At 49.1% G+C, this 24057-nt stretch overlaps 3 protein-coding genes across 11 annotated transcripts in view; 1 reads left to right on the forward strand and 2 right to left on the reverse strand.

Moving 5' to 3' along the window:
• Positions 1-749: 749 nt before the first annotated feature.
• Positions 750-6174, reverse strand: SLC39A5 (solute carrier family 39 member 5). Of its 3 annotated transcripts, XM_069584994.1 has the most exons (12): positions 5462-5496; positions 5242-5345; positions 4597-4953; positions 4205-4388; positions 3236-3398; positions 2890-3059; positions 2544-2684; positions 2072-2168; positions 1819-1989; positions 1568-1648; positions 1252-1442; positions 750-1011 (listed from the first exon to the last, which is right to left on the reverse strand). In XM_069584994.1, exons 3-12 carry the CDS (start codon positions 4878-4880, stop codon positions 868-870), a joined length of 1626 nt encoding a protein of 541 aa, XP_069441095.1. In that variant the 5' UTR covers positions 4881-4953; positions 5242-5345; positions 5462-5496; the 3' UTR covers positions 750-867. The 3 variants fall into 3 exon arrangements, with proteins under 3 accessions (XP_069441095.1, XP_069441094.1, XP_069441096.1); XM_069584993.1 differs by lacking the exons at positions 5242-5345; positions 5462-5496 and adding an exon at positions 6014-6174; XM_069584995.1 differs by lacking the exons at positions 5242-5345; positions 5462-5496 and adding an exon at positions 5052-5136 and having other exon boundaries at positions 4597-4976.
• Positions 6175-6233: 59 nt separating this feature from the next.
• On the reverse strand, positions 6234-12452 carry NABP2 (nucleic acid binding protein 2). Of its 4 annotated transcripts, XM_069585001.1 has the most exons (8): positions 11948-12273; positions 11599-11685; positions 10073-10174; positions 9560-9698; positions 9412-9483; positions 9172-9253; positions 9014-9077; positions 6234-6756 (listed from the first exon to the last, which is right to left on the reverse strand). In XM_069585001.1, the coding sequence occupies exons 3-8, from the start codon at positions 10149-10151 to the stop codon at positions 6557-6559; spliced, it is 636 nt and encodes a 211-aa protein (XP_069441102.1). In that variant the 5' UTR covers positions 10152-10174; positions 11599-11685; positions 11948-12273; the 3' UTR covers positions 6234-6556. The 4 variants fall into 4 exon arrangements, with proteins under 4 accessions (XP_069441102.1, XP_069441101.1, XP_069441104.1 ...); XM_069585000.1 differs by lacking the exon at positions 11599-11685 and having other exon boundaries at positions 11948-12452; XM_069585003.1 differs by lacking the exons at positions 11599-11685; positions 11948-12273 and adding an exon at positions 10565-10710.
• RNF41 (ring finger protein 41) overlaps positions 11919-24057 on the forward strand; it is a 28419-nt gene continuing 16280 nt past the window's right edge. The window contains exons 1-3 of one of the 4 annotated variants that reach the window (XM_069584997.1): positions 11919-12478; positions 13029-13124; positions 14895-15079. The gene's annotated coding sequence lies outside the window, so the exon portion shown is untranslated. Of the gene's footprint in view, positions 12479-12972; positions 13125-14894; positions 15080-24057 lie in introns of all 4 variants that reach the window. The other 3 variants (XM_069584998.2, XM_069584999.1, XM_069584996.1) reach the window with 3 other exon arrangements.

Below are 24057 nucleotides of genomic sequence, written 5' to 3' on the forward strand. Positions count from 1 at the left end.
GTGGGGGGGAGGGTGCCTGGCAGAGCAGCCCCCAGGGTGGCTCTCTCAAAGCAATACAGTTCCTCCTGCCTGGGGGACGGCAAGACAGGGGAGAGGGTTGGGTTGGGGACCTGGGGTTCCCTGTGTACAGCTGTGTATATTCAGGGGTGTTCTCCGTCTGGTACCCGCTGTGGGCGTCTCTGTGTGTGTGAACCTCCCCTTCCCCGTGCCCTGCATGACCTGTGATGCTGCAGACACCACCATCCTGTGTGCAGGGGTGTGTTGGGGGCACCGAGGGGCGCGCCCCATGTCCTGTTGCGCCCACCACCCTGTGACCCATGTACTCGGTTGTAGGAAGTAAAGAGAACTGAGCACAATTCACTGGATTCTAGTTGAATCTTTCTCTAAGCAATGTTCCCCGGCTGCCCTTCTCCCTGCCCTGGATTCACCTGTGGTGCTAGCATTGGGGTCGGGGGTGGGGGGGTGGGGTGTTAAATGCTGGTGGGCAGCAATAAAGGGCAGCCCTGCCCAGATGCCTGCATCCCCAGGGTGCTGAGGGCAGCAGGGAGAAGTGGGGACCTTGGTGCATCGTCCCGACCCAACTCGCCCCTTCCTCTCTGGGCTGAAGCACAAAGCTCTCCCCCGCAGACCAGACCCATGCGTCCTGCACCCTCCAGGCCCTCCCTCCCCCTGCCTGCTTTGAGCCCTCCTCCTGCCACATCCCGTTTTCTATGCTGTTTTGGTGCAAGTACAACTGTCGTAGTCATGGCTTGGGGATGGGTTCTGTTTATTAAAATCCTATTGATCCTACTGGCCCTGTGTCCCGCCTCCATTCCTCTGGCTGGGGGGAAGGCAGGGCAGCCTGGACACCTTTCCACCAGCCCCCCCTCAGTTATCAGAGACAAGGGGCCACAACTGCTCCTCCAGTAGGGCTATGGTGAGCATGAGGGCACCCCCCAGCAGCAGCCCCAACCCCTGCAGCAGCACGTGGAGCGGGGGGAGAGGCTCGGGAGGACGAAGCAGGGCTGGGAGCTGAAAGGAAAGAACATCAGGGGGTCAGAAAAGCCCCCTGCTTCCCGCCCCCGCCCCCCTCGCCGCCCCTGTGCCAGCTCTTCCGCACTCCTGCTTCTCAGGTGCTGGTGAGCCAGTGGTTCTCCCCCAGCCCCCACCCTGCCACCCTTCTGGTGGCTCCCAGTGGAGGCCGAGGGGCTGAGACTCCCTTCTCCACACCTGCCCACTTCCCTTGGTTTCTCTGCACCCCCCACCCCTCACCATGTCCACGAGGGCCACATAGAGGAAGACCCCGGCAGTGACCCCAAACACCCAGGGAGTGAGGGGGACAGGGCCCAGGCTGAGCCCCACCCCCAGGGCTGCGCCCCCCAGCCCCAGGACTCCAGACACCAGGCTCAGCAGGAGCAGCTGCCGGAAGGGCAGCCCAGCCTGGAGCAGCATGGCGAAGTCACCTGTGCAGAGAGGGGACAGGGCAGCAGGGAGTTAAGCCCGGGCCACCCCTCGCCCATGTCACCCCCCAGCCTCCACGTTCCACCACTTTCTGGAGTCAACCTCACTCCACTCTGGCCATTCCTACCCAGTTCGTGGGGCAGCTCGTGGCAGAAGACCGCTACAGTGGTGCTGAGGCCACTGGAGAAGCCATCAGAGAAGGCAGCCCCTGGGTGGGTAAGATGGGAGGTGGGCAGTCTGGAAGAGGGGTCTTCCCAGAGGCAGTAGGGCCCCTGCCCACCCCCCCCCACTTCCTGGTAGCCCTCTCCCAACCCCACCCAGTAACTAGAGGCCCACCCTCTCCGTAACCTTCCACCCTCGGTTCCCTTTCCCACACACCTATGGCCAGCCCATCAGTGAGGTTGTGCAGACCATCTCCCAGGAGGACCATCCATGTGATGTTGGTGCCACCACCACCCTCGTACCCGTGACTGTGGCCTTGGTGCCCAGGAGGGGCTGGGACTGTTGGGGGCTGGCTGTCCTGCTCCCTTGGTCTCTGAGCCCCTGGCTCTGCAGGAAGGAGGACAAAAGCCATGTTGGCGGATGCAAGTGAGCTGGGAGCCAGGGCCCGCTCCTCATGTTATCTGGTCACCTGGAGCTGCCTGCAGTGGCTGAAGGGCCACCCCACTGCCATCCTCCAGGTCCAGGTTTGGAGTTCTGAGGTCCTTTCTTTTCTGCCCGCAGCATCTCTGAAACGGGAGGGCATCCTTCCTGATGGAGGAGGCAGCAGAGCCGGGGGGCAGGGAGAGCCCGGGCTGCCGGCTGCGAAAATGACACTGGTTCCACCTCTGGCACTTGGGGATGTTCCCCGGCCTCTGCTCTCTTCCCAGGTCGGCACCCCTCTGGAATTGGGTGCCCTGAACTCAGGAGAGGAGCCCACTTGGCTGGAAGTCCTGGGTCTGTGCTGAGGAGCCCGAACCCGCTCCCTGCTGGCCATCAGGCCCCACACAGTCAGGCAGACATCAGAGCCAGGAGCACTCGGCCCCTCACCTCCCGGCTCGAGTGGGCAGTTCTTGGCTAGCACTCTGGGCTCGGCAGGAAGAGGACAATAGGGTGGCACTCACTGGCTTGCGCCCTCGACGCCGCAAGAGCCCTAGCACATTCTCCAGGATGAAGAGCAGGAAGAGACCGCCAAGCACCGACCGTCCCGGGCCCAGGTCCTCCTCTGGCCGCCCGCCAGCTCCACTGTGCTGCCCTCCTTGCGCCTGATGGAGCGGTGGTCAAGGGCAGACTCCAGAAGCCCCCCCCCGTGCCCGACAACACCCCTCTCCTGAGGTGGCGGAGGGGGCTGGCGCGCCTTCACCCACACTCCCTACCAGAAGGCAGCTGTGGGCTGAGGCTGGGGTGGGAGAGAGGATGTCCCGTGACTGGGGACACTGGGGCGGGGGGCAGGGAAGGGGCTTCACGTACGTGCGGCAGCAGGTGCAGCAGCGCATCCCCGCAAAGAGTGCCCACGGCCACAGCCCCCAGGAAGCCCAGCAGGGGCCGCAGCAGACGGGGTCCCAGGAGCCGCAGCAGCAGCAGGGAGAGGGGCGCAGGTAGGCTGAGCAGCAGGACTGCCAGGGTGCTATGAATCAGGGCTGCACAAAATCGGGCTGGAGTCAGGTGGAGCCAGAGGGACACCTCAGAGGTGGGGTGGGGCAGAGAAATGCTGCAAGGGGAGGCAGGACCCCAGTGAACCCCCTTCCTTGGCTTGAGACCCACTCCCCCCAGGATTCACGTGCCCCACCCCCCACTCCCACTCTCACCCACTGACCAGATAGTAGATCCCCTGGGGGGGTTGGAGCTGGGGCCCCGATGCAGACACGGCTGTCAATCTGATAAAGCAGGGCTGGACACAGCAGTGCAAACTGACGAGGAGTGAGAGGAGCAGCAGGGCTCAAGCCAAAATTGACCAGCAGCTGGGAGCCATTCAGACACTGGGGAGGGAGAGTTGGAGAATAGGTACCAGGGAATTGCTGAGACCTGTGACTCAGATCTGGAACGTCGGCCCTTCCGTTGCATGAACTCCTCGGTCTCTTCCAGGGTCCCCTTCACTCACACTGCCAGGTGCATCAGGGACTCAGGACAGTTATAATCAGCATTTAATTATTAGTAAATATTCAAACCAAAGCAAATAATTCAATTCAGTGCAAATTGGGTGCTAGTGAGCACTGCCACCATCTCCCTCTCTCCGTAGCTCTGGTGTCTCATTAATTTGGTGATGATGGTCAAACAACTAGAGCCCTCCCTTCCAGAATCTTAGAAGGAAGAAGAACCCTAAAGTGCCATGCAAACCTCCTCTCAACAGCCCTGACACTTATTCCACAGCCTTGGATCGAGTGCTTCCCATGATGGGGCGCTCACCCTCACCAGGTCTGTTTCAGGGCTGGGTTTGGCTGCCCTCCGGTGTATGTGGAACACGTTCACTGACTTTCTGGATGATGATAGCCATCTACCCACTGCAGTCCTCCTCTCCAGGTAACCAGCCCCAGATCCCACCCTGGGCTGCTTCTCTGGATTCTCTACTTTGCCAAGTGTGGCCTCTAAACCTAGTCTTAGAGCTCGGGGCCGTGTGTTTACCTACTGTGAGCACAGGGGAACATATTTCTCTACTGGAATAACGTACCCTAAGATCACACCTGGATTTTTTTTTAAGTAGCCATTTGAAATTACTGAGTCCTCAAACATTTCAGGCAATCTAAATCCCGTGGCTCCTATCCCCTCAGGAGATCATCAGACTCACATCCTCATTCAGATGGTCAGCCAGTGAATGGTCCAGCAGCAGAAGTCTGTGAAAGAGGCCTAGGCCTGAGGGGCCTGGCCCATGGGGTGGTCCTGGGGCCTCTGTCTCTGCCAGGTCACCCCACCCTGAGGGGTCCAGAGGCAGCCCTGCCCAGACATCCACACTCAGCTCGGGGTCCTGTGGCCTAGAGTGAATGGGATGGCAGGTCAGGCTCCCTTATGTTCTCTTACAAAGGGGCCTTGAAAGGATACAACAAATCAGGATCTGAAAAACGTGTAATTCCAGGAATCTGATGTTAGGAAGGCAGAGATAGGCAGCCAGCCGGAGGAGACTCTTCTCAGTAGGGAAGAGCTAGGGTGTGACACTTTGGGTGGGGGGAGATGGGTTAGTACCTGTGTGTGGAATTGTCTCCAGCTGGGGATGCACCCCGACCAGCAGGAGGCCCGTGGTGTCCCAGGCGAAGGGCCTGAACTCGGCCTAGTCCCAGGCTGTGGAGGAGCCTGGCTAGGCCCCCTGCGGTCAGTGTCCCATTCTCCCCATACAGACCAAACAACTGGGCCAGGTAATGGTTCTGTTCCTGCTCAGCAGGCCCCAGGTAGGGGGCTGAGCCCTCCACCCGGCCCAAGGCCACCCACACACACAGGCCAGCCAGCAGGTGACTCATTGGGGGCCCCATTACTGGGGGACAGGCTTAGAGGCTCTGGTTCCGGCTTCTATTCCCCCTGGTGCAACATCCTGAGGACTGTGCCCTGGAAGAACAAGGAGGAAGGGGCTGGGGCTCCTGCCATGAGCCTGCACTCCTCATACCACCCCCCAACCCAATACAGCAGCAGCCCCACTCGCTCACCCTTCCCCCGCTTTGCCTCCTTCTGAGCAGCCTCTTGTTTACCAGTTCCTAGAGCAAGCTTTTCCTGACCCAGAACAATCCCTTCACCCAATCCAGAGCTGCCCAGCCCCTGTCCCTCCCATGTCCCCCAGAGCCCAACCCTCAACCTCACCCCACCTCTCTTATACTCCCTCAATCCCCAAGGCCTCACCCCCACTGGCGGTGTGAGAGCCATCACCTCAGGTCCCCATGAGGCCTGGCTGTGGGCACTGAAAGGTTCCTGAGTTATGGAGGGGAGCCAGGCTCAGTCTCTAGCTGCCCAGGTAAGGTGGAGGCCACGTCAGATAGAAAGCCAGGATGGCCAAGCCCCCGCCCCTAGCCCACCTGCCTGGGGGTGGGGCCAGGGGAGGTGCCAGAGTGGGAAGACTCACATCAGGGGAGTTAATGGTTCACTGGTCTCTGGGGTGGGGGTCAAAGGTCAGTCTCGGCTGGGCCCCCGAGTAGGGAGGGGCCACCCTCTGCCCCTGGAAAAGCCACATGGCCAAGGACAGCCTGGGCCTGGCCTTTTCTTCTAAATAATTTACACACACCCCCAAGCCAGTCGGCACCATCTTAGCCTCTCACTGCCTAAACTGCCACCCCACCTACCTTACATATGGCATTGGGCTTCATTCAGCTCCAACCCCCATGCCCCATGCCCACATTCCCTGGAAAGTTGGCCCCAGATGTCCCTAAGCTGGAGAGGAGGGTAAAAAGGCAGACGAATGGCAACCCCAGATGCATGGGGAAGAAATTGTTTTTAGTGATTCCTCATTCCAGAAGAGAAAGAGCCAGAACTCAGGGAATCATGACCAAGAAAGGGGACGCTCTGGTGGGAGGAGGAAAGGAGTGTCCAGGCCCTCTGCAAATGTCTGACCTGGCTTTAAGTTGGGGAGCACAGTCTGAGCTGGGTGGTTGGTCCAGGGGGTTGAGGTTGGCATTACCTGACAGCAGCAAACAGGGACACCAGAGGAAGGGGGACACCGTCTTCTTGGTTCCAGCTGTGGGGGGTAGGCAGGCAGGTGGACAAGGGTCACCCGCAGGGAGGGGGCGGGGGAGGAGCGCCACCTTAAAGGAGCAGGCTCTGCTTCTCCCCTCCCTCTCCTAGGGACGTCCCAGCTGCCGATCTCTTCATTTTCCCATGGAAAGCAAAGGAGTCCAGTACAGAGTGGTAACATTTATTAGGAAGGAGAGATTCAACTAGACTTCCATATCACACACTCAAGAAACAGACTAACCGTCGTTTCTAAGCAGGAAGGAGGGGAGGCACAGGGCCCTGAACCCCAGGAGACAGGCAGCTTCAGCTGGACAAGGAGGGGAGAATGGGCTGAGGGTGGAGAAAGGCCACTGCTCACCCACCCTCCAGTGAAGTTTAGTGGCTAAAACACATCTACCCCCTGACCCCCAGAGACGGCAGCCCAGGAGAAAGCTGTGTTCTCTAGCAGACGCTTGGCTTATGGCTGGTGGCGGGAAGGAGGAAAGTATCGCTATCTCTTGCTGCTCCTCCGGGTTTCTTTGCCGTTACTGACAGCATTGCTGGAGGGGCCGGGGGGGCCGGAAGGTGTGTGGTTGGGCTGGCTTCTGGTAATTCGGGTGCTGGGGGGGTGGGAGGGAGTGTGAGGCGGGTGCGGGCCACCACCAGAACCTGGTGGGGCGCTCAGTCCATTCCCGTTCTGGCTCTCAGAGGCTAATTGTGGGAGAAAGAGGAGAAACACAGGAATCAGAAAACGAAGGCAGGCAGGCGTTCATCCCCAAGACCTCCCTGCAGCTCCGGCTGACAGAACAGTCTCCACCAAGTACAACTGCACATTTAAGGCTGTGTGACCAAATGCAAAGAATGTGAGTTTTAGGAAGGGGCCCCAGAGAAGATGCAATCATTTTGACAGTTGCTACATGAACCACTGTAGATTTTCTTAAAAACAAACAAAAACTGGCTGCACCTCACAGCTTGTGGTATCTTACTTAGTTCCCTGACCAGGGATTGAACCTGGGCCCTCAGCAGTGAGAGCGAGGAGTCCTAACCACTGGGCTGCCAGGGAATCCCTATTTTTTCTTTTTTACTCGTCTCTATCATTAGGAGTCACACCTAGCTGTTTCGTTCTAGGCTCAAGGACCACCGACAAAATAGCTCTTAACCAAAACTGACTGTAAAACTGAAGAATCACTGGGAAGGGAAGTTTGTGTTAAAATGTAAGAATGATCTTGAAAGGAAGAAAAAAGTGTGGTGTGTATCACAATGAATCACATTCATTTGAGAAAATATAAACAAGCAAAAAAACAAAACAAAACAAAACTATTATACATACTCACACCCCCAAAATGATAGACAACACTTTTGTGTATGTTTTCAGTGTTTAATCCTTGAACTACCTTAGCTGTGAAAGCCACCATCACCACACTTACCACAGAGTTATTATTAACATAACCATCATCTGTGGGACTATTTCCTGCATGGACTTCAAGCTCCTAAAGACAAGTGCTGTGTTTTTTCCCTTGTATTCCTCATCTATAAATGCTTGTTAAATGAAGATAGATGCCTGCCTCTCACATACACAAGGCACCATGAACCCTAACCATACCCCTGCTGATCCAGCAGACAAAGGTATCTGCAGCCAAAATTTAAGAATAAAGCTCTTTCCTTAATTCACAGAAATAATTAGGAGAGTACGTAGAAAGTAACTGTTTTTATGCCATACATTTTTTTCTTTAAAATCTTCTGTACCTATTAGCAGAGGACAAAGCAAATAAACATGTAGCAAATGAGTATGAGGGGGCAAACAGGCTTAAATGTATCTTATTTAAAATATTTTTGTAAATGATGGAGTTATAGAGACCAGAGAATACGTAACTGTCATTTTCAGTTGAAAATATGGATGCTTACTTTTTATGGTGGAATTAAATGTTGTTATTTCATGGTGCTTCCAAAAAAACACCATGACCTTGAGTGGTTCTAATGCAGGTGAGGAAACCACGGTAACTGAGGATGCAGACACAGACTGAGGAACGCCAGAGGCAGCCCGAAGCCTAGTGTCACTGGGAGAAACGTAAGGAATGGATCCGAGGCAAGTGAGCCAAACATCCAGGAATAGTAGCATCAGCTGGGAGATGACCCAGGAGAAAAGAACAGTAAAAAAAACAGGTTTCTAAGGAAAAGCCAAGGAAAGAAGGGAGTGATGTTGGGGAGTGACTCTAATTAAAAGTTGATGATCTACAGGAGGACAAACTCTCAAGAGACCAAAAGCAAGGGCTTCTGAGTTGGAAGAACCATAATCCCGAGGGCCAAGGCCTAGGAGCAGGGCCTTAAATTTCAAGAGTGGCAACCCTAAACAGAAACTGGGCTTAAAGTGGTGCAGTACGGACTCCATGCGGAGTCATGTAAGTAACAGTGTATCAGAACTGATACTGAATCAAAATAGGCAAGGGTGGGAAATGCCAAGTTTCTGCCAAAGGAGAAGCAGAGAGGAAGGAGCTAGAATGAAAGAGGGCAGTCTGCAGAGAAACTGCTCTCATTTTTGGCTTTGAGTGTTAGTGGCAAAAGGGAGCTCTATCAGTGATAGAAACATATCCCCAAATGTTTTCACCTGAGGGACTAGCAAAAGAACGGGGAGAGGGACTTCCCTGGTGGTCCAGTGGTTAAGAATTCGCCTGCCAATGCAGGGGACATAGGTTTGATCCCTGGTCAGGGTACTAACATCTCACATGCCGCGGGGGCAACTGAGCCCACGCACCACAAGGAAGATCCTGTGTGATGCAACTAAGACCTGACATAACCAAGTAAATAAATATACAAACACTTATTTAAAAAAAAAAAAAAAAGAATTGGGGTGGAAAAGGCTATAATCACAGAAAAGAGATTTGGAAAAAGAATGAAGGCAATGCATCTCTCCAGGCTGGGGAGATTAGGGAAACTAGGAGGGCTAGTGAATGGAAGAGAACACATTTACCTGGAGAAGTAGCAGGGGGTCCAGTGGTAGGCTGGGGAGCCGCAGGGCCACTGTCGTTCTGCACCTGGAGGCACAAATGACATATTCAGACCTTACTCTCTGCCAGGCTTCTTGGCCTGACCTGCCCTCCTTCCCCACATCACAGTCATGGGACCCACCGTCTTGTTGGGTGCCTGCTGGGCGCTGTATTCGGGGTTTGGCTCACTGAAGTTAGGAACCTCAGAATAAACCATACAGAATCTGCAAGAGGAGAAAATGGCAAAGCCTCAGGCCCATCCCCTGGAAACCTCAGAAAGGTCCAGGTTCCGAACATGGAATGCACAGCCTCATGCTGCCTCCTGCAAAACACAAACTTCTTTCCTTCGCCTGTGCTTCTACTTTCCCAAGATAGCACTTACTCTCCAATCTTCTGAAGATCACCCCCACGGCCAGTGTACAATGTCAGACAACCTTTGAACACTGATGCGTACCTGTAGGGGTACAAAAAGCAGGATTCAGAGTTACAGAAAAGGCCCTTGAATAACCAGAAGTCATCTGATGGCTTACCCTTTGGTGAGCCGGATAATATCCCCAGGCTGGATCAGGTTGCCCACGTCATCCCAGACAGAGATATTGATGCTGCCAGTTTTGTCGGCCACTTTGCAGGTCCGAACCTCATGCCCGTCCTTTGTCTTGGTCACTCGGCCTGGAGGAAATAGAACAATGGGGTGGGGGTGGTCAAATAAATAGGGGTGGTGATGATCAGAGGGATGAAGTCTAGATATCGGCAGAGTGAGGTGTACAAACAGGGCAAAGCCAAATCCCTGGGGCAGGGAGGAGCCAGCACCATGGAGAGGGCCCTGAGTGGGAAAAGGCCCGGAGGCACTGGAGGCTTGGATCTGGCAAGAGTTCCCTCCATCTACCCTACACTCGACTACAACTCTCCGGGCAGGGGCTAGGAGAGAGACTGGACGTAAGCAGCGTCTTGGGGTGCGCCCTGCCATTCTGGGTGCAAGTTAAGAATGGTTCTCCCCAACCCCGAGAGCCTACGCAGGGGGCCCGCCGCCCCAGCAGAGCCACCTGTCTCCAGCACAATGAAGATGAGGTTCAGATTCTTGAGCCCGGGCTTGATATCCTTCACGAAGGTCTCCGTCGTCATGCTGCCCGAGCCTCAGCACCCCACTAGAAGGGGGGAAAGGGGATGAAGGTTCAATGCATGGACCTTCCCATGTCCACTTCGCAAGGCCTATCTACCACACTAGGCTGGTCAGGCAGCCCTAAACCATCTAACTCTTCTGAAAGGGTAAAAACGAACTTCCCTGTGGGCCTCCCAACTTCAAGATCAGAATTTGGGTCTCTGGACAGGCTGCTTCGGGGCTGGAAGTCCCCCCTCCCCCGATGCTCTTTCAGTCTCAAGTCCCGAAGTGGGGAAGCCGACGGAAACCGGGGCAGAGAACCTGATGCAGAGCCAAGGAATGGAATCTCACTCGCCACACCTTCCCGAACCCTCATCTGGACAAGCCGGGACTCAGTCCTTCCTCTCCCCCAACCCACAGCCTACCACCCACCCACCCAGCCCGCCGGACTGTGCAAGCCGCTGAGTCGCCCGCAGGGGGAGCCAAAGGTCCCCAGGCCGCCGGATGCGGACCAATGGAACGCAGGAGTAAGAACATTCCCGGAAGTTTTCCCCAGCCGGCCTCCTCCAGCCAATCAGCACTGCCCCAGCTCGCCCCCCTGCGTCCCGCCGCGGGTCCCCACCCGGCCAATCGGGATTCGAGATTCACGCGCCGCGAAAGGGGTGGGATTTTAGGTATTAAAGGAGGGTTGACCGCGCAAAGAATAATAAAGACCACCAGGGGGCGCCTCAGGTCCCAATTTTCCTCCACTTGACTAGGCGCAAGAACCAAGATACTTTCTCCAAAATTTTCTCCTAGTCGTGAGACAGTGGAAATAGGACCAAAGGTTTTTTGGAATCCAGCGGACAAAAGCATAAAAAACAAGCTCATCACTTCACTTTTTTACTCGACAGTTCTTAAATATGTGATTCCATTTTGCAGACGAGAAGCAGCAGTGTCTAGCACATGTAAAAAGCAGTGTCTAGCACAAAACAAGCAGTCTCCTCCTCTTCTCCAACTGCTCTAACCCTCATCGTTATTTCTGACTTGGGGCCCTCAAGTTTAATGCAGTAACCAGCTTGGTCAAGATCTCTGGAAAAAGTAGCATTCACACCAGAGACAGACAATTGGCAGCCTCACTCCTTACCCCTTGGAAATAATGGAATCTGGGGCTCAGAGAGCCCCAGTTCCTCTCACAGTCCGAAAGGCAACTGTTCCTGAAGTACTCAATCCCTAGACCTCAGGATTCTGAGGACTAAAAAGAAGAGGGCTGAACCTTTAGTTCCCTTTGAGACTTGATACATAGTCTACAAAATGTAGCTAGCTCTGTAGTATTCCGTATAAACCAATTATATATACAAACAATGTACATACATGTGCGTTACTATTTGCCTAGCGAACATCGGTAAAAAAAAAAATACTGCTTATTATCAGATTAGCCTAAGAGGCCATGCAATTGTAATGCCTTGGTTTGCTTAACCAATCCCTTACCTTCTTCTAGAGGGCTTTAGGCTCCACCTTGACTTTCCTCGGAGCTCAAGTTCTTTCCCGCCCACACCCCCAGCCACGGTGTTGTACCTTAAGGAAAGCAAACCACAACCCGGGAAGAGGGACATTTTTATCTCCCTTCTGTCCCCTGGTGTGTTTCAGGCAACTATACGAGTGCTCCGAAGGCCGACGTAAATACGGCGGGAGTGAGACTGGGAGGGAAGCGGGCAACCATAGATCAAAGTTTTCCGGTCAGACACTCCCCCATTCCCCACCCAGTGGTCGCCTTGTTGACTACATATCCACTCCCATGACTATGAGTCATAAGATCAGGAGGCTCCGGGATGCTGACCACGGCTCTGGAAACGGGAGAGGGGCCGGGGAGACGGCAGGTCACTGCAGGCCAGCCTACTATCGACGATCTCGCACCAAGTCGCATCAGCTTTAGAGCACGAACACGTGCACCCCTCCAAAGCGAAGCCTCGCGCTCCTGGAGAATCGGCCTCCTGCTCAGCCCCTGATGGTCACGCTGGGAAGAACATAGAGTCCTCCCTCCCAAATGGCTATCTAGTTCTCCCTGGGACCATAAAGACTTCCGGTCTAGAGCGGAGGCCTGGCTAGCCTTCACTCTCCTCGTTGGCTGCTCGTGGTTTCTAGTCCAGGACCGAGTTAAACAAAGAGGCGGAGTTTGGTGACGGGCTTCCGCCGGGTTGCGTAGCAGCGGTGGGCGGGGCAAAGGTTCCGTCCCACACGGCGGAGAGTGGTCGGAACCCTCTCGCGTCTTCTTCCCTTTCCCCTTCCCCTCCCAGAAAAGGCTGGGGACCCGGCACTCGGGCTGTCTCTCGGCCGCTGCGGGTACAGAGTCCAGACCGCTTCCAGGGCGGTGCGTACGGCGCCTGCGCGCGATCCCACTTAAAGGGAGGGTGTGGGAGGGAGGGGGCGATGTCCCAGGGGGATTGAGGCGGGGGTTCGAGATATTGGAGGTCAGGAGAAGGGATGAGAGTAAAGATGAAAAATGGAGGAAGGGAGCAGCAATAGGGAGGAGTCCAGAGGTGATAAAGGGGCGCCGGAGGGTGGGTTGTTGGGGTGATCCATTGGAATGGGGGAGCCTTAAAAAGTGCAGGAGGGGGCCTGGGCTGGCCGGAGGACAGGGAGGAGGGGACTTGAGGGAACAGCGTGGTGTTTAAATAGGCAATGATTGACAGGCCGGGAGCGGAGGGAGGGAACATTCTGAGGGCCAGCCTGGGCAGGGGCCGCGGAACCTGAACCCCCGCCCTCGAAGCGCCATAGCTTGGCTCCTCTCCCATGCCTTGTCTTTGGCAGCCTTGTCTTCCTCCTCCATTCCTTCCCCTCTCTCCCTCCCACCCCTCTATGTAGGAATCTCACATTCCTTACATCCCTGCCCTGGGTTTGCAGCCGGTCCCTCTTCACAGGCTTCACACACCGGAAAGCCTTCTCCAAGCCAGAACGCAGAGGAAATTGAGGACTGGGAAGGAGGGAGCTGGAGAAGGAGCAGAAAGCTGAGAGGGGTGAGAGTGTTTCTCTTGAGGGACTGACAGGCATCTTCATTCAGAAACTGACTTCGTTCCATCTAGTAGCAAATGCAGCTGTTAATGAGACCACTGAACCACTGTTCTTGGGGACTGGACTGTGATAGTCTAATCCCTTCCCGTACAGGTGGTTTTAGTCTGACAATAGAGCAAGAAGCTGATATTGTTGCAGGCTGCTAGTTTTCCCCAGATAGGGATGGTAGGGAATCTGAGTGATGCAGTAATGTTACTGCCCTGTGTGTCCAGCCGACTTTGTGGCTGCACCTGGATAGAAAAGAAGAAACAAGCTTCTTTCAAGTATATCCTCATGGACCCTCGGAACTCTAAATTTATTTTGCATTCTATTGCTACAAATACCTCATGGTGTTTGTACGAATAGTGGTATGAATAGTAGTATTCAGTATGCTTTCATATTTATTATGTCATTTGATTTTCCTGGACAATATGTAAGATAGATAAGTCAGTTATCATTTTCCCTGCTTGACAGGTAAAGAAACTGAAAACTGCAGAAGGGATACATGGCTTGTTAAAAGTCGGACAGCTGGCAGAGCAGGGACCAGAATCCAGGTCTCCTGACTCCAGGTGCCCCTTTGTGTTGAAAAACCCTGTTTTGTTCTGGTCAAGAGAGTTGTGAGAGGAGATATTTTTTCCCAGGATGGACAGCTGTTAGCCTGGAACTTGTCTCTAAAAGACTGAACATAGCACTGATTCCTGGAAGCTTTTCTTGGGGTTCAAGGGTGGACACCAGGCTGTTGGGAAATACAGTATTGTCAAAATGGAAGAAGCATTGTACGCTCCTCTGTATTATGGATGGGAGAGACCTATCAACTCCCCGCTACTGCCCCCAACTACAGTGAGGAGAAAGTGGACCTGGCCTGGTACCTTTATCCTCTGATTAGTTTTTAAATACTGCACTAACATGTTATGGCTGCTGAGCATAGTAAACTAATGAGCCCATGTACCAGACTCCGGATGAGATGGTCTCTGTTTTACGGATAAAAATTGTCATCCTTCCTAACATAGTCCTTAATATTGATCGATGTGAAGGTGAGGAAAGGAATTTGAGTAGTTTCTGTTCTGCCTCTGAAGCTTTGTCTCCCTCTACTTGGTTTCATCCTTTTAGTAATGAGAGTTTGGTCTTCCCAGTTGTCTGTCCTGGAGTAATTTCCTGATTGACTGCCTCTTCATTTTTTTTAAAAAAAGCCTGATCCCTTCAGGAATATTTCCGGACTTGAAAGTAGAATTACACCTACACCAATATTCTCGAGTATCTTCTCCTTGTGAAACAGTATTTTCTGAGTGGACAGTAGGACAGAATTCTTTTTATATGAAATACTTTCTGTGAAAGCACTTTGGAAACACTAAAGCACCATCCTGTGCACGTAAGGCATCATGGCTCTCTGTGTTATGTAGCCACAGCTTTGGATTCGCTGGCATTCCTTGCAGTTGTATGCACTGAATAAAATAATCTTTTCTGTCTCAAACAGCTCCTCTTCCCTGCCTTGCTTCTTGTCCCTTTCTCTCCCCACCTCAGCTGTGTTTGAATCCCTTGGCCCGGGTGTGTGATTCCTTAGCAGATGACCTCACTCCTTACAGAGTAGCCTGTGTGCCTAACCCTGAAACCTGTAGCTCTCAGTGGAGTTGTCTTGTCCTCCTCAACCAACCGTCAGATCCAAGTCTGTCTAGTTTCACTGCCAAGTGCAGGTAGTGCTCCTGACTCACCTTTTTCTTCCTTGTTCCTATTAATAGAGTGCTCCCGATTGTGACATCACATCCATCCCCTTGGCGATGGAGCTTGTTACTAGGAGGGAAGACTCAGTCGGAGAATAGCCAACAAGATGGGTTACTGGGAGCGTCTCCTGAGTGGCACTGAGTGGAGGCATCAGGGGGTCGGAGCCTTGTGAACAGGGAACCTGCCCCCCAACACTTGGAAGGTAAAAAGCATTGATTCAGAACCCCCTTCTGGGCTTCAACCCTCTTCTCTGCTAATCTGGATCCCTTCTGCTCTTGAAAACCTGATTCTCAAAACTCTTTTATGCATAAACTTTTCTGTGATTAACCCACGTCAGTCTTTTCTTCATTGTATACTTACGTCTTACATGAACTATTAACTTTCACTTGTTGATAAATTGTTAAATTTTACTATTTTTTGTATGTTTTATATCTTGTGTACTCATTGAATTCAAGCCTGCACATTTGTTTGAGGACAAGGATTGTGCTTGCTGTTTCTTTTACATGTCTGTTACATGAAGATGAGATTGGGGTAGCCACACAAATAGTGCTTGGTGCTGATGACCAGGGTGTGTGTGTGTGGGGGGTCCTTGCTGATCTTTGAGGCCTGGTGGGCCTCACTCGAGGTGTTAGAGTTGTTAGTTGGGAGTTTTTGAAGGATTGTGTGACCTCTGGATGCTTTTTTATTTATTTATTTTTAAAAAATATTTGTTTATTTGGGTGTGCCGAATCTTAGTTGCAGTATGTGGGATCTAGTTCCCAGACCAGGTATTGAACTCAGGGCCCCTGCATCGGGAGCATGGAGTCTTAGCCACTGGACCACCAAGGAAGTCCCCCTCTGGATTGTCTTTCAAATTTAACCAATTAAAGTGTGCTGAAGAAGCCTGACTTTAAAAATGCCCTGTGCTAAATCTAGTCTGGATCACAGAATTCTGGAATTAAATGGAACCTTAGAGGCAATGAGGAAACTGAGTTCTAAGAGCTCAGTTCTGTAAGAGAGGGAGTGATTTCACTTTAAGGATTCTATTGCATAGATGAAAAAGACCACTTTCTTTCATTTATAAAGTCAGGAGAGTTGCCTAAAGAGAGCAAGGTCAAAAAGGCCCTCTCATAAAGCCAGGGCACCTTTTATAATATAATTACCCCTAATTTAGCCTATTTTTGTACTTATGTAGAACTTGTATTGTCTTGCATGCATCATTTCATGTGGAGTAAAGGGAACTGAGGCCCAGAGAGGCGAAGTCAGTTGCCCAAGGTTACACACCGCTCGATAATAGAGCTAGAGAGCCACTCAGGTTTCTAGATTGTCAACTCAGTTTTCTTTTTCCACATCTATTTGTTTATTGGGAGACAGGGAGATAAGGTGAAATGTTTTAGGGACTCCCATGAGGCACCCTTCACCAGCTACTTTCTTCACTAGGTTGAAATTCCTAGGAGTCACCTGTTTCATTACAGTGGGGCAGGTTATGGGGCCCTTTGCCTTAATGTCTGGTGATTTGTAGTAATTGGTGCTGGAGAATTCTCAGCCCTCTATACCTGTATTGTATTCAGGGCATGGATGAGAGAGAAGGAGTAGAAGGAGATCATAGCACATATGCTTGGATTTTACCAGTCTGTTTTTGTCAAGCATTGGTGACAGCATACCCAGTTACTCTAAAATGGGAATGGTTGCACTAACGTTTGTGCATGTGAATGTGCGTGGTTTGCACATCGGTACATGGGTTCAAGAAACCCTGATAAGGGAGGGTAAATGTTCAGGCTCTTTTAGAAACAATCTGTTTTGAATTCCTAGCTCTCTCTGGGAGTAGACCAGTGAAAACAATTGCAACAGTAAGTTACAAGGGTGTAGGGAGTGGTCTAGTAAAGTTCTCAAGTTTTTATTTATTTATTTGAAATTAATTAATTAGTTTACTTATTTTTGGCTGCACTGTGCCTTCGCTCCTGTTGGTGGGCTTTCTCCAGCTGTGGGGAGTGGGGGCTACTCTCTGTGTGGTGCACAGGCTTCTCATTGCAGTGGCTTCTCTTGTTGCAGAGCACATGCTCTGGCCCATGGGCTCAGTGGTTGTGGCACACAAGCTTAGTTGCTCGGAGGCCTGTGGAATTTTCCTGGACCGGGATCATCAAACCTGTGTCCCCTGCATTACAAGGATGATTCTCGACCATTGGACCACCAGGGAAGTTGTCACATTTTTATAATAATCCTGACCAGAAATGTAGAGACATCCCAGTGTAACAGTGAGGAAGTGCAGCCTCATAATTACCTGCTTTGGTTCTGGCCTGCTGGGAATGCAGTTTTCAGTTTGGGTTCAGAATGTTCAAACTGGGTAAGTTGGCAGAACTCCTATAAGCCTGAAGGGACACTTCAGTGTTAATTTAGTTCAACCCCCCAGCTTACGTGAAACCTTCCAAGGCCTTTTCCTGTTCTACAGCTCAAGGAGGAGATCTAGGAAACTGTGCTTCCAGTGGCTGTGGTCACTGGCTGTGATTCTTGCGGTCTCTGTGGTTTCAGTTTTTTTAAGGCTTCTGTCGCTAGGGCAGTAAGCAATCGAGAACCCACTGCTGTGATAGTCCCACAGCAATGTGGAGAGTCCTAGAGAGAGAAGGACTAGTCACAGAGCCTAGCCTATCAGCCTGACTGTCTACCCAGGGGCCAGGTGAGACAGGGCAAGGAGCTGGCTTCCAAGGCTGTATATAACCACTTCCTTCAGCATCTTTCCCATAGACAACAAATCGGAAATACCCTAGTCAGAACGAAATCTAAATTTCCCCTTAATTCTTGAGGTCGCACCTCTGAAAGAATAGAGTTAGAAGAAGGTGCATCTCCAAGCCAATAACGTGGGGTTTCGATTCAGAAAGAACAATGCCCAGCATCTTTGCTGAGTTCTGTAAACCTTGACTTTATGGTGGGAACCTTGTAACTCCTAAGCCTGGCTGGTGGCTTCTTACACCCTCTAACCATCCCTGTAACAACTGAGGCAAATTCTCTGCTGTTTCTTTTGGGGGTGTGGAATCCCATGAGACCCCACTAAGATCAGTTTTCAGAATCTGTAGTCTTCCTTCAGATAGCATTTTATTTTAAATATTTATTTGGCTGCACCAGGTCTCAGTTGTGGCATGCAGAATCTTCTAGTTGGTCTTTAGTTGTGGCCTGTGAGATCTAGTTCCCCGACCAGGAATCGAACACAGGTCCTCTGCATTGGGAGCACGAAGTCTTAGCCACTGGACCACCAGGGAAGTCCCAGGACTGTTTTGAAATTAAAACACAAGTGAAGCATACTACAGACTCTCAGCCTGCTTTCTACATTGCTCCATAGCAACAAGAGAGAGAAGGGTATTGTTTTAATTTTTGCCCCTTGCTCTAAGGTAACTGATTTTTTTAAAATTAAGTCTTGCAGAAATATGTTCTGTAGATCAAAATTATAATCTCAGTAGATTTTTAAAATGTGTACACAATATATTCCACTTAAAAAAAGAAGTTTTTATATAAATGGGACCACCACTATATGTACTGTTTTTGCAGCTTGCATTTTTCAGTTTGAAAGGCAGTTTAGCATGGCAGTTGCAATTAAAGGCTTGAGCCCTGGGGCCAGTTTGCCTGTTTTGGGATCTGGCTCCACCACCTGTTAGCTGTGCGATTTGGGGAAAGCTTTTTTTAAAAAAATGTTTATGCATTTATTTGGCTGTGCTGTGTTGTAGTTGTAGTTGTGCTGCACAGGATCTTTTGTTAATAGTTGTGGCATGCAAACTCTTAGTTTTACCATGGAGATCTAGTTTTCTGACCAGAGGTCGAACCCCAGCCCACTGCATTGGGAGCAAGAGGTCTTAGCCCCTGGACCACCAGAGAAGTCCCTAGAGAAGCTTTTTAACCTTTGTGCATCTCTTTCCCGTCTGTAAAAGGCAGATCACGGTCATGCTGACCTCAAAGAGTAACTCACGGTTATTGTAAAAGTCAGTTGAGTTAATATGCCAGAAATGCTTAGAATTGTGCCTAGCATGTAGAAATACTCAATAAATAATGATTATTATTTGGTTGTACAAGTAAAACATCATTGTAAAAATAAAAAGGAGGAAAAAACTAATAAAGCAAAACTCTGAGTACTGATAACGTGGGGAATGTAGTCAATATCTTATAACTCTAAATGGAGTAGAACCTTCAGAAATTGTGAATCACTGTGTTGTACACCTGTCACTTATATTGAACATCAACTATACTTCAATTTAAAAAAAAAGTATGGAGGAAAAAAAGTAAAAGTGCTAAATGTCTATACTTAGGGACAGCTTCTCTTATATGCTTTCAGATGCTCTCCAGCATAAGTGTGGACACACATAAAATTTTTTTAATGAAAATGGCACTGTAGAATATATACTATGAATAAATGTTATTTTGCTTATATAAGTAATGAATAAATATGAATAACCTAAATAAACAAATATTATTAAAAATATCTAAGTTATATTAATGCTACATTGTATCCCATTTTAAGGATGTAAGGAATTCTACCGTATGTTTGTGTCACTTCTGATTTTTTTGTACTATTATAAACAATACTTAGAACAACCTGGTATATTGTTTTGTTCACTGTGTAATTATTTCCTTAGGCTAAGTTACTGAAATTAGGATTGCTAGATAAAAGGTATATATTGTTTTAGGATATTGACTGACTTTTTTGGTATGATTCACCTTAACTTTTTTTTTTTTTTCACCTTGATTAACTTGTTCTTGCAAGAGAACATTTTTTCCAGACCTTGCTATAGTATACAGCGTGTGTGTGTGTATATATATATATACACATATATATATAGTGTACAGCATATGTGTGTTGTATATGTTACATGCTATAAATGACACATATAGTATATGTGACATTGAGTGTTTTGGACATGTTTTTTCATTTAACCTTAATACTTTCACAGTTTAGGATAATTAATAAAAGTATTTCTTTATGTGACTATTGAGTACACACACAAAGAGAAAATCTTTTTCAAAGATTCAAAGGGATAACTGAGGAAATTAAAAATTTCCCCCGTTCCTGTTCCTTAATGACCCTTCTTCAGCAGCAGCCACTATTGGCCATTTCTGGAGAGTTTCGTGTATATGAAAGCATATTCATATGCATTCATAATACATACACACACATATGTATTGTATTTTGTGCTTATTTTGGCACATTTCCATATACTATTATATACCTTAGTTTTTTTTCTCTTAGCAGTATATCTTGGAACACTTCATACCTGGAACATTTTAAGGCAGTAATAATTTTTTTTCCTGTGATTAATAGCTATTATAGAGAAACCAGATTACACTTTGTTTATTTAATTGAGGTAGATATTGTCAGAAGCTTCTTTGGTGGCTTAGATGGTGAAGAATCCGCCTGCAATGCAGGAGGTCTGGGTTCGATCTCTGGGTCAGAAAGATAGATCCCCTGGTGAAGGAAATGGCTATCCACACCAGTATTCTTGCCTAGAGAATTCCATGGACAGAGGAGCTTGGTGGGCTATAGTCCATGGGGTTGCAAAGAGTTGGACACGACTGAGCGACTAACACTTTCACTTCATTTTCAAATATTGTAAAAGTCAGGGGTTCAACAGCTGAATTATGGGTGTTGGGTGATATTTCTGCTATCATGTAGAGGCTCTCAGGTAACGTAGCACCTAGCCATTATTCAGAATAGCACAAACCAGTGTCAGGTTGCATTAACTAACTGAAGTAGAGAGGAAATGTGATAATAGTTCCTTGTGTCCTTAGAGGTCGGTCTGCAGGTAAAGCTCCCAGTACCTGTTTTAGAAGGATATAGATACTCTAGATGCTATGGGAGAGCTGAGTCTAGGCTAGATACCCCTCTTCTGTGCTGCTGCTGCTCTCTATCTTGACCTTTCCCAGGACTGTCTAAGCTCAGGGTGACTGACTCTTGGATACCATGGAGAGGATTCCAGCCCTGGTGTGTTAAACCAGATGGTCTCTTATGGTCCATTCCAACTCTAAAGGCAAAAATAAGACTGTCTTAACCAGGTGAATGGCGAAAACTATTTAAACAGATCTATATTCAAGTTTGTGTCCTACTTTTTAAATCTATTATTGGGTTGGCCAAAAAGTTTGAGTTTTTCCATAAGATATTACAAAAACCTGAACAAACTTTTTGGCCAACCCAATATATCATGTTATATCGTATATTCCTCATAAGCATCATTTAAAATACATATGCTCAGGCTTCCCTGGTGGTCCACTGGTTAAGAATCTGCCTGCCAACACAGGGGACGTGTGTTTGATGTGCTGAAGCTGAAGCTCTGATACTTTGGCCCCCTTATGCGAAGAGCTGACTCATTGGAAAAGACCCTGATGCTGGAGCTGATTCATTGGAAAAGACCCTGATGCTGGGAAGATTGAAGGCAGGAGGAGAAGGGGATGACAGAGGATGTGATGGTTGAATGCTATCACCAATTCCACGGACATGAGTGTGAGCAAGCTCCAGGAGATGGTGAAGGACAGGGAAGCCTGTCTGAGTCAGACACAACTGAGCGACGGAACAGTAGCAGCTGGGAAGATCCTGAAGACTCCAGGCTACTCCTGAGCCGGTGCTCCAGAGCCCACAAGGTGCAACCACAGAAGCCCTCGTGCCTAGAGACTGCTCTGCAACAAGAGAAGCCGCCACAGTGAGAAGCCTGTGCTCTGCAACCAAGAGTAGCCCGCACTCAGTGCAGCTAGAGAAAGCCTGTGCACAGCAGCAAAGACCCAGCGCAGCCAACAGTAAACAAATAGATGTTTAAAAAAAAATAGATGTGCTAGATATGCTCTTCCATCAGGTGGGCTTGTATTACCATAACTAAGTGTAGCTATACTTTACTGTTCACTTAAATGAGCGTGATTATCTGATTTTTAAAAGTTCATTAGTGTGATTTTTGAAAACCTGTCTGGACCTCTTTAAGTACCATTCTTCTTTCCTGCTTTTTTTTTTTAAGCTTTAATTAAAAAAACTTTTTTATTTATTTTGACTGCACTTGGTCTTCATTGCTGCACTCAGGCTTTCTCTAATTGCAGTGAGTGAAGACAACTGTTCATTGCGTTGCACAGACCTCTCATTGCAATGGCTTCTCTTGTCTTAGAACACAGGCTCTAGGGCATTGGGGCTTTAGTACTTATGGGGCAGTGGCTTAGTTGCCTCATGGCACATGGGAGCTTCTCACGGGGATCAAACCTGTGTCCCCTGGATTGTCATGTGGATTCCTAACCACTGGACCACCAGGGAAGTCTGTCTGCTTTCCTGCTTTAAAGGTGTCCCTCTTCCTATTTAACATATTTCCTGGTTTCCATCCTACCTTTCCCTCAGTGACCAGATTCTCATCTTTTCTTTTCTTTCTTCATTAGAGCTTTCCTTTCAGTACACACACATCCTCAAACCTTCCTTAGCATAAGGAAAAAACACCCCTCCCCGCGCCCTTCCTCAGCCTCCTGTGCTCCTCTCTCCCTTTCTTCCTTGGAAGTCATGCTTTCGGCAGCTTTCTTCCGTCCCCGTCTCTCTGTCTCACCTGTTCACTGTGAGCCACCGCAGTCTGGCTCCCACTCTCAGTGCTGCCCTGGCCGCAGTGCCACCCAGCGCCATGTAGCCCCCTCTGCTGTGGGCGTCCACAGTCCCATGTCTTGGCAGTTTCTGCTTTTTTTAGTCCAACTTGTGTTTGCAGTTTTTGACACTTCTTTTTCCTCTAAACATTCCACTTCCTTAATTTGTGTGTGTGTGGTAAAAACACATAACACAAAATTCCCATCTTAACCATTTTTGAGCATACAGTTCAATAATGTTAAGTATATTCACATTGTTGTGAAACAGACCTCTGGAACATTCTCATCTTGCAAAACGGAAACTCTACTCATGAAACAAGAATTCCTCTTTCCTTCCTCCTCGCCACACCCCCAACTCCCTTAAACTTCTGTGACTCTCTTCTCTCCAGGATTTTCTCTTATCTGGGGCCAATCTTTTTCAGTCTCTCTCTCTTTTTTTTTTTCAGGCTCCTTCCCTGCCCTCCTTTTAAATGTCATTATTAAAGTATTTTCACACACTGTTGTTGGTGGTGTAAATTGAAAGGGCCTTTCCAGAGTATGGTATGGAAGTGTCTAGAAAACAAATAGCAAGCCCACCATTCAGCCCAGCAATTCCAGCTCTCAGTATCCATCCTAGGAGAGAGATTTGTTCTCATGCTCCAAAAAAATCATGTTACAGGGGTGTTAATTGGAACATGATTTGTTTCAGGGGAAAAATTGGCAATCAGGCAAACCTCAGTCCTGAAGGGAATGGCAAAACACATGGTAATCAAGGCTTAGACTGGTGGCTTGAACATTCTCAACCACTAGAATATAAACTCCCTGGGAGCAGGGCTTCCTTCATACATGATTCTATGGGACTTCTCTGGTCCAGTGGTTAAGACTCTGAGCTTCCACTGCAGGGGGCATGGGTTGATCCCTGGTTGGGGAAATTAAGATTCTGCATGCTGTACAGTGTGGGGGAAAAAAAAAAAAATCTAGGTATAGCAAAGGAGGGCAGGGCAATTGAAAGAAGGAATGTTCACTAAGCAATGGATGGGGAGAGGAAGGTGGGAAGAGTGGCTTTATTCTTTTAAAATGAGCATAAAGTAATATATTCTACTTGTGAAAAAAGGAAAACTAAAAAATTAAGCAAAGAATCAGTGCTTCCTAGTGTTCTATAGACTTCAGAACCATCCTCATTATCTGGTTTCACTCTGTGTACTTTCCCTTGTGACCTTTCAAAACCTGTCAGCTATTACCTTCAAGATTTCTGCTTGGACTCTGAAACTCTACACGTCCAAGACTAGGATCATTACTTTTTACCCCATCCTGATCTTTTTCAAAGTTTCTTATTTTGGTAAATAAGAATTCACCACTAATTATCCGAGGCAAAGACAAAAAAGTAATCTTTTTATTACTTCCTGAACTAATATAAATTCCCTCTTTAAAAATTTTTGTTTATTCATTTTATTATTGTTATTTTTGGCTACACCATGCAGTTTGCAGGATCCTAGTTCTCCTAAGTGGAGGCGTGGGAGTTCCAACAACCACTGGCCTGTGTGATTCCTGATTCCTTCTCTTAAATGCCTTGGTTTGAACGTTTATACTTTTTTTAATCTTAATTTTTACAGTAAACTCCTACAAAGATCTTATTTCTCTGAT

This window comes from Ovis canadensis, chromosome 3, assembly GCF_042477335.2.
Source record: "Ovis canadensis isolate MfBH-ARS-UI-01 breed Bighorn chromosome 3, ARS-UI_OviCan_v2, whole genome shotgun sequence".
Lineage (NCBI taxonomy): Eukaryota > Metazoa > Chordata > Mammalia > Artiodactyla > Bovidae > Ovis > Ovis canadensis.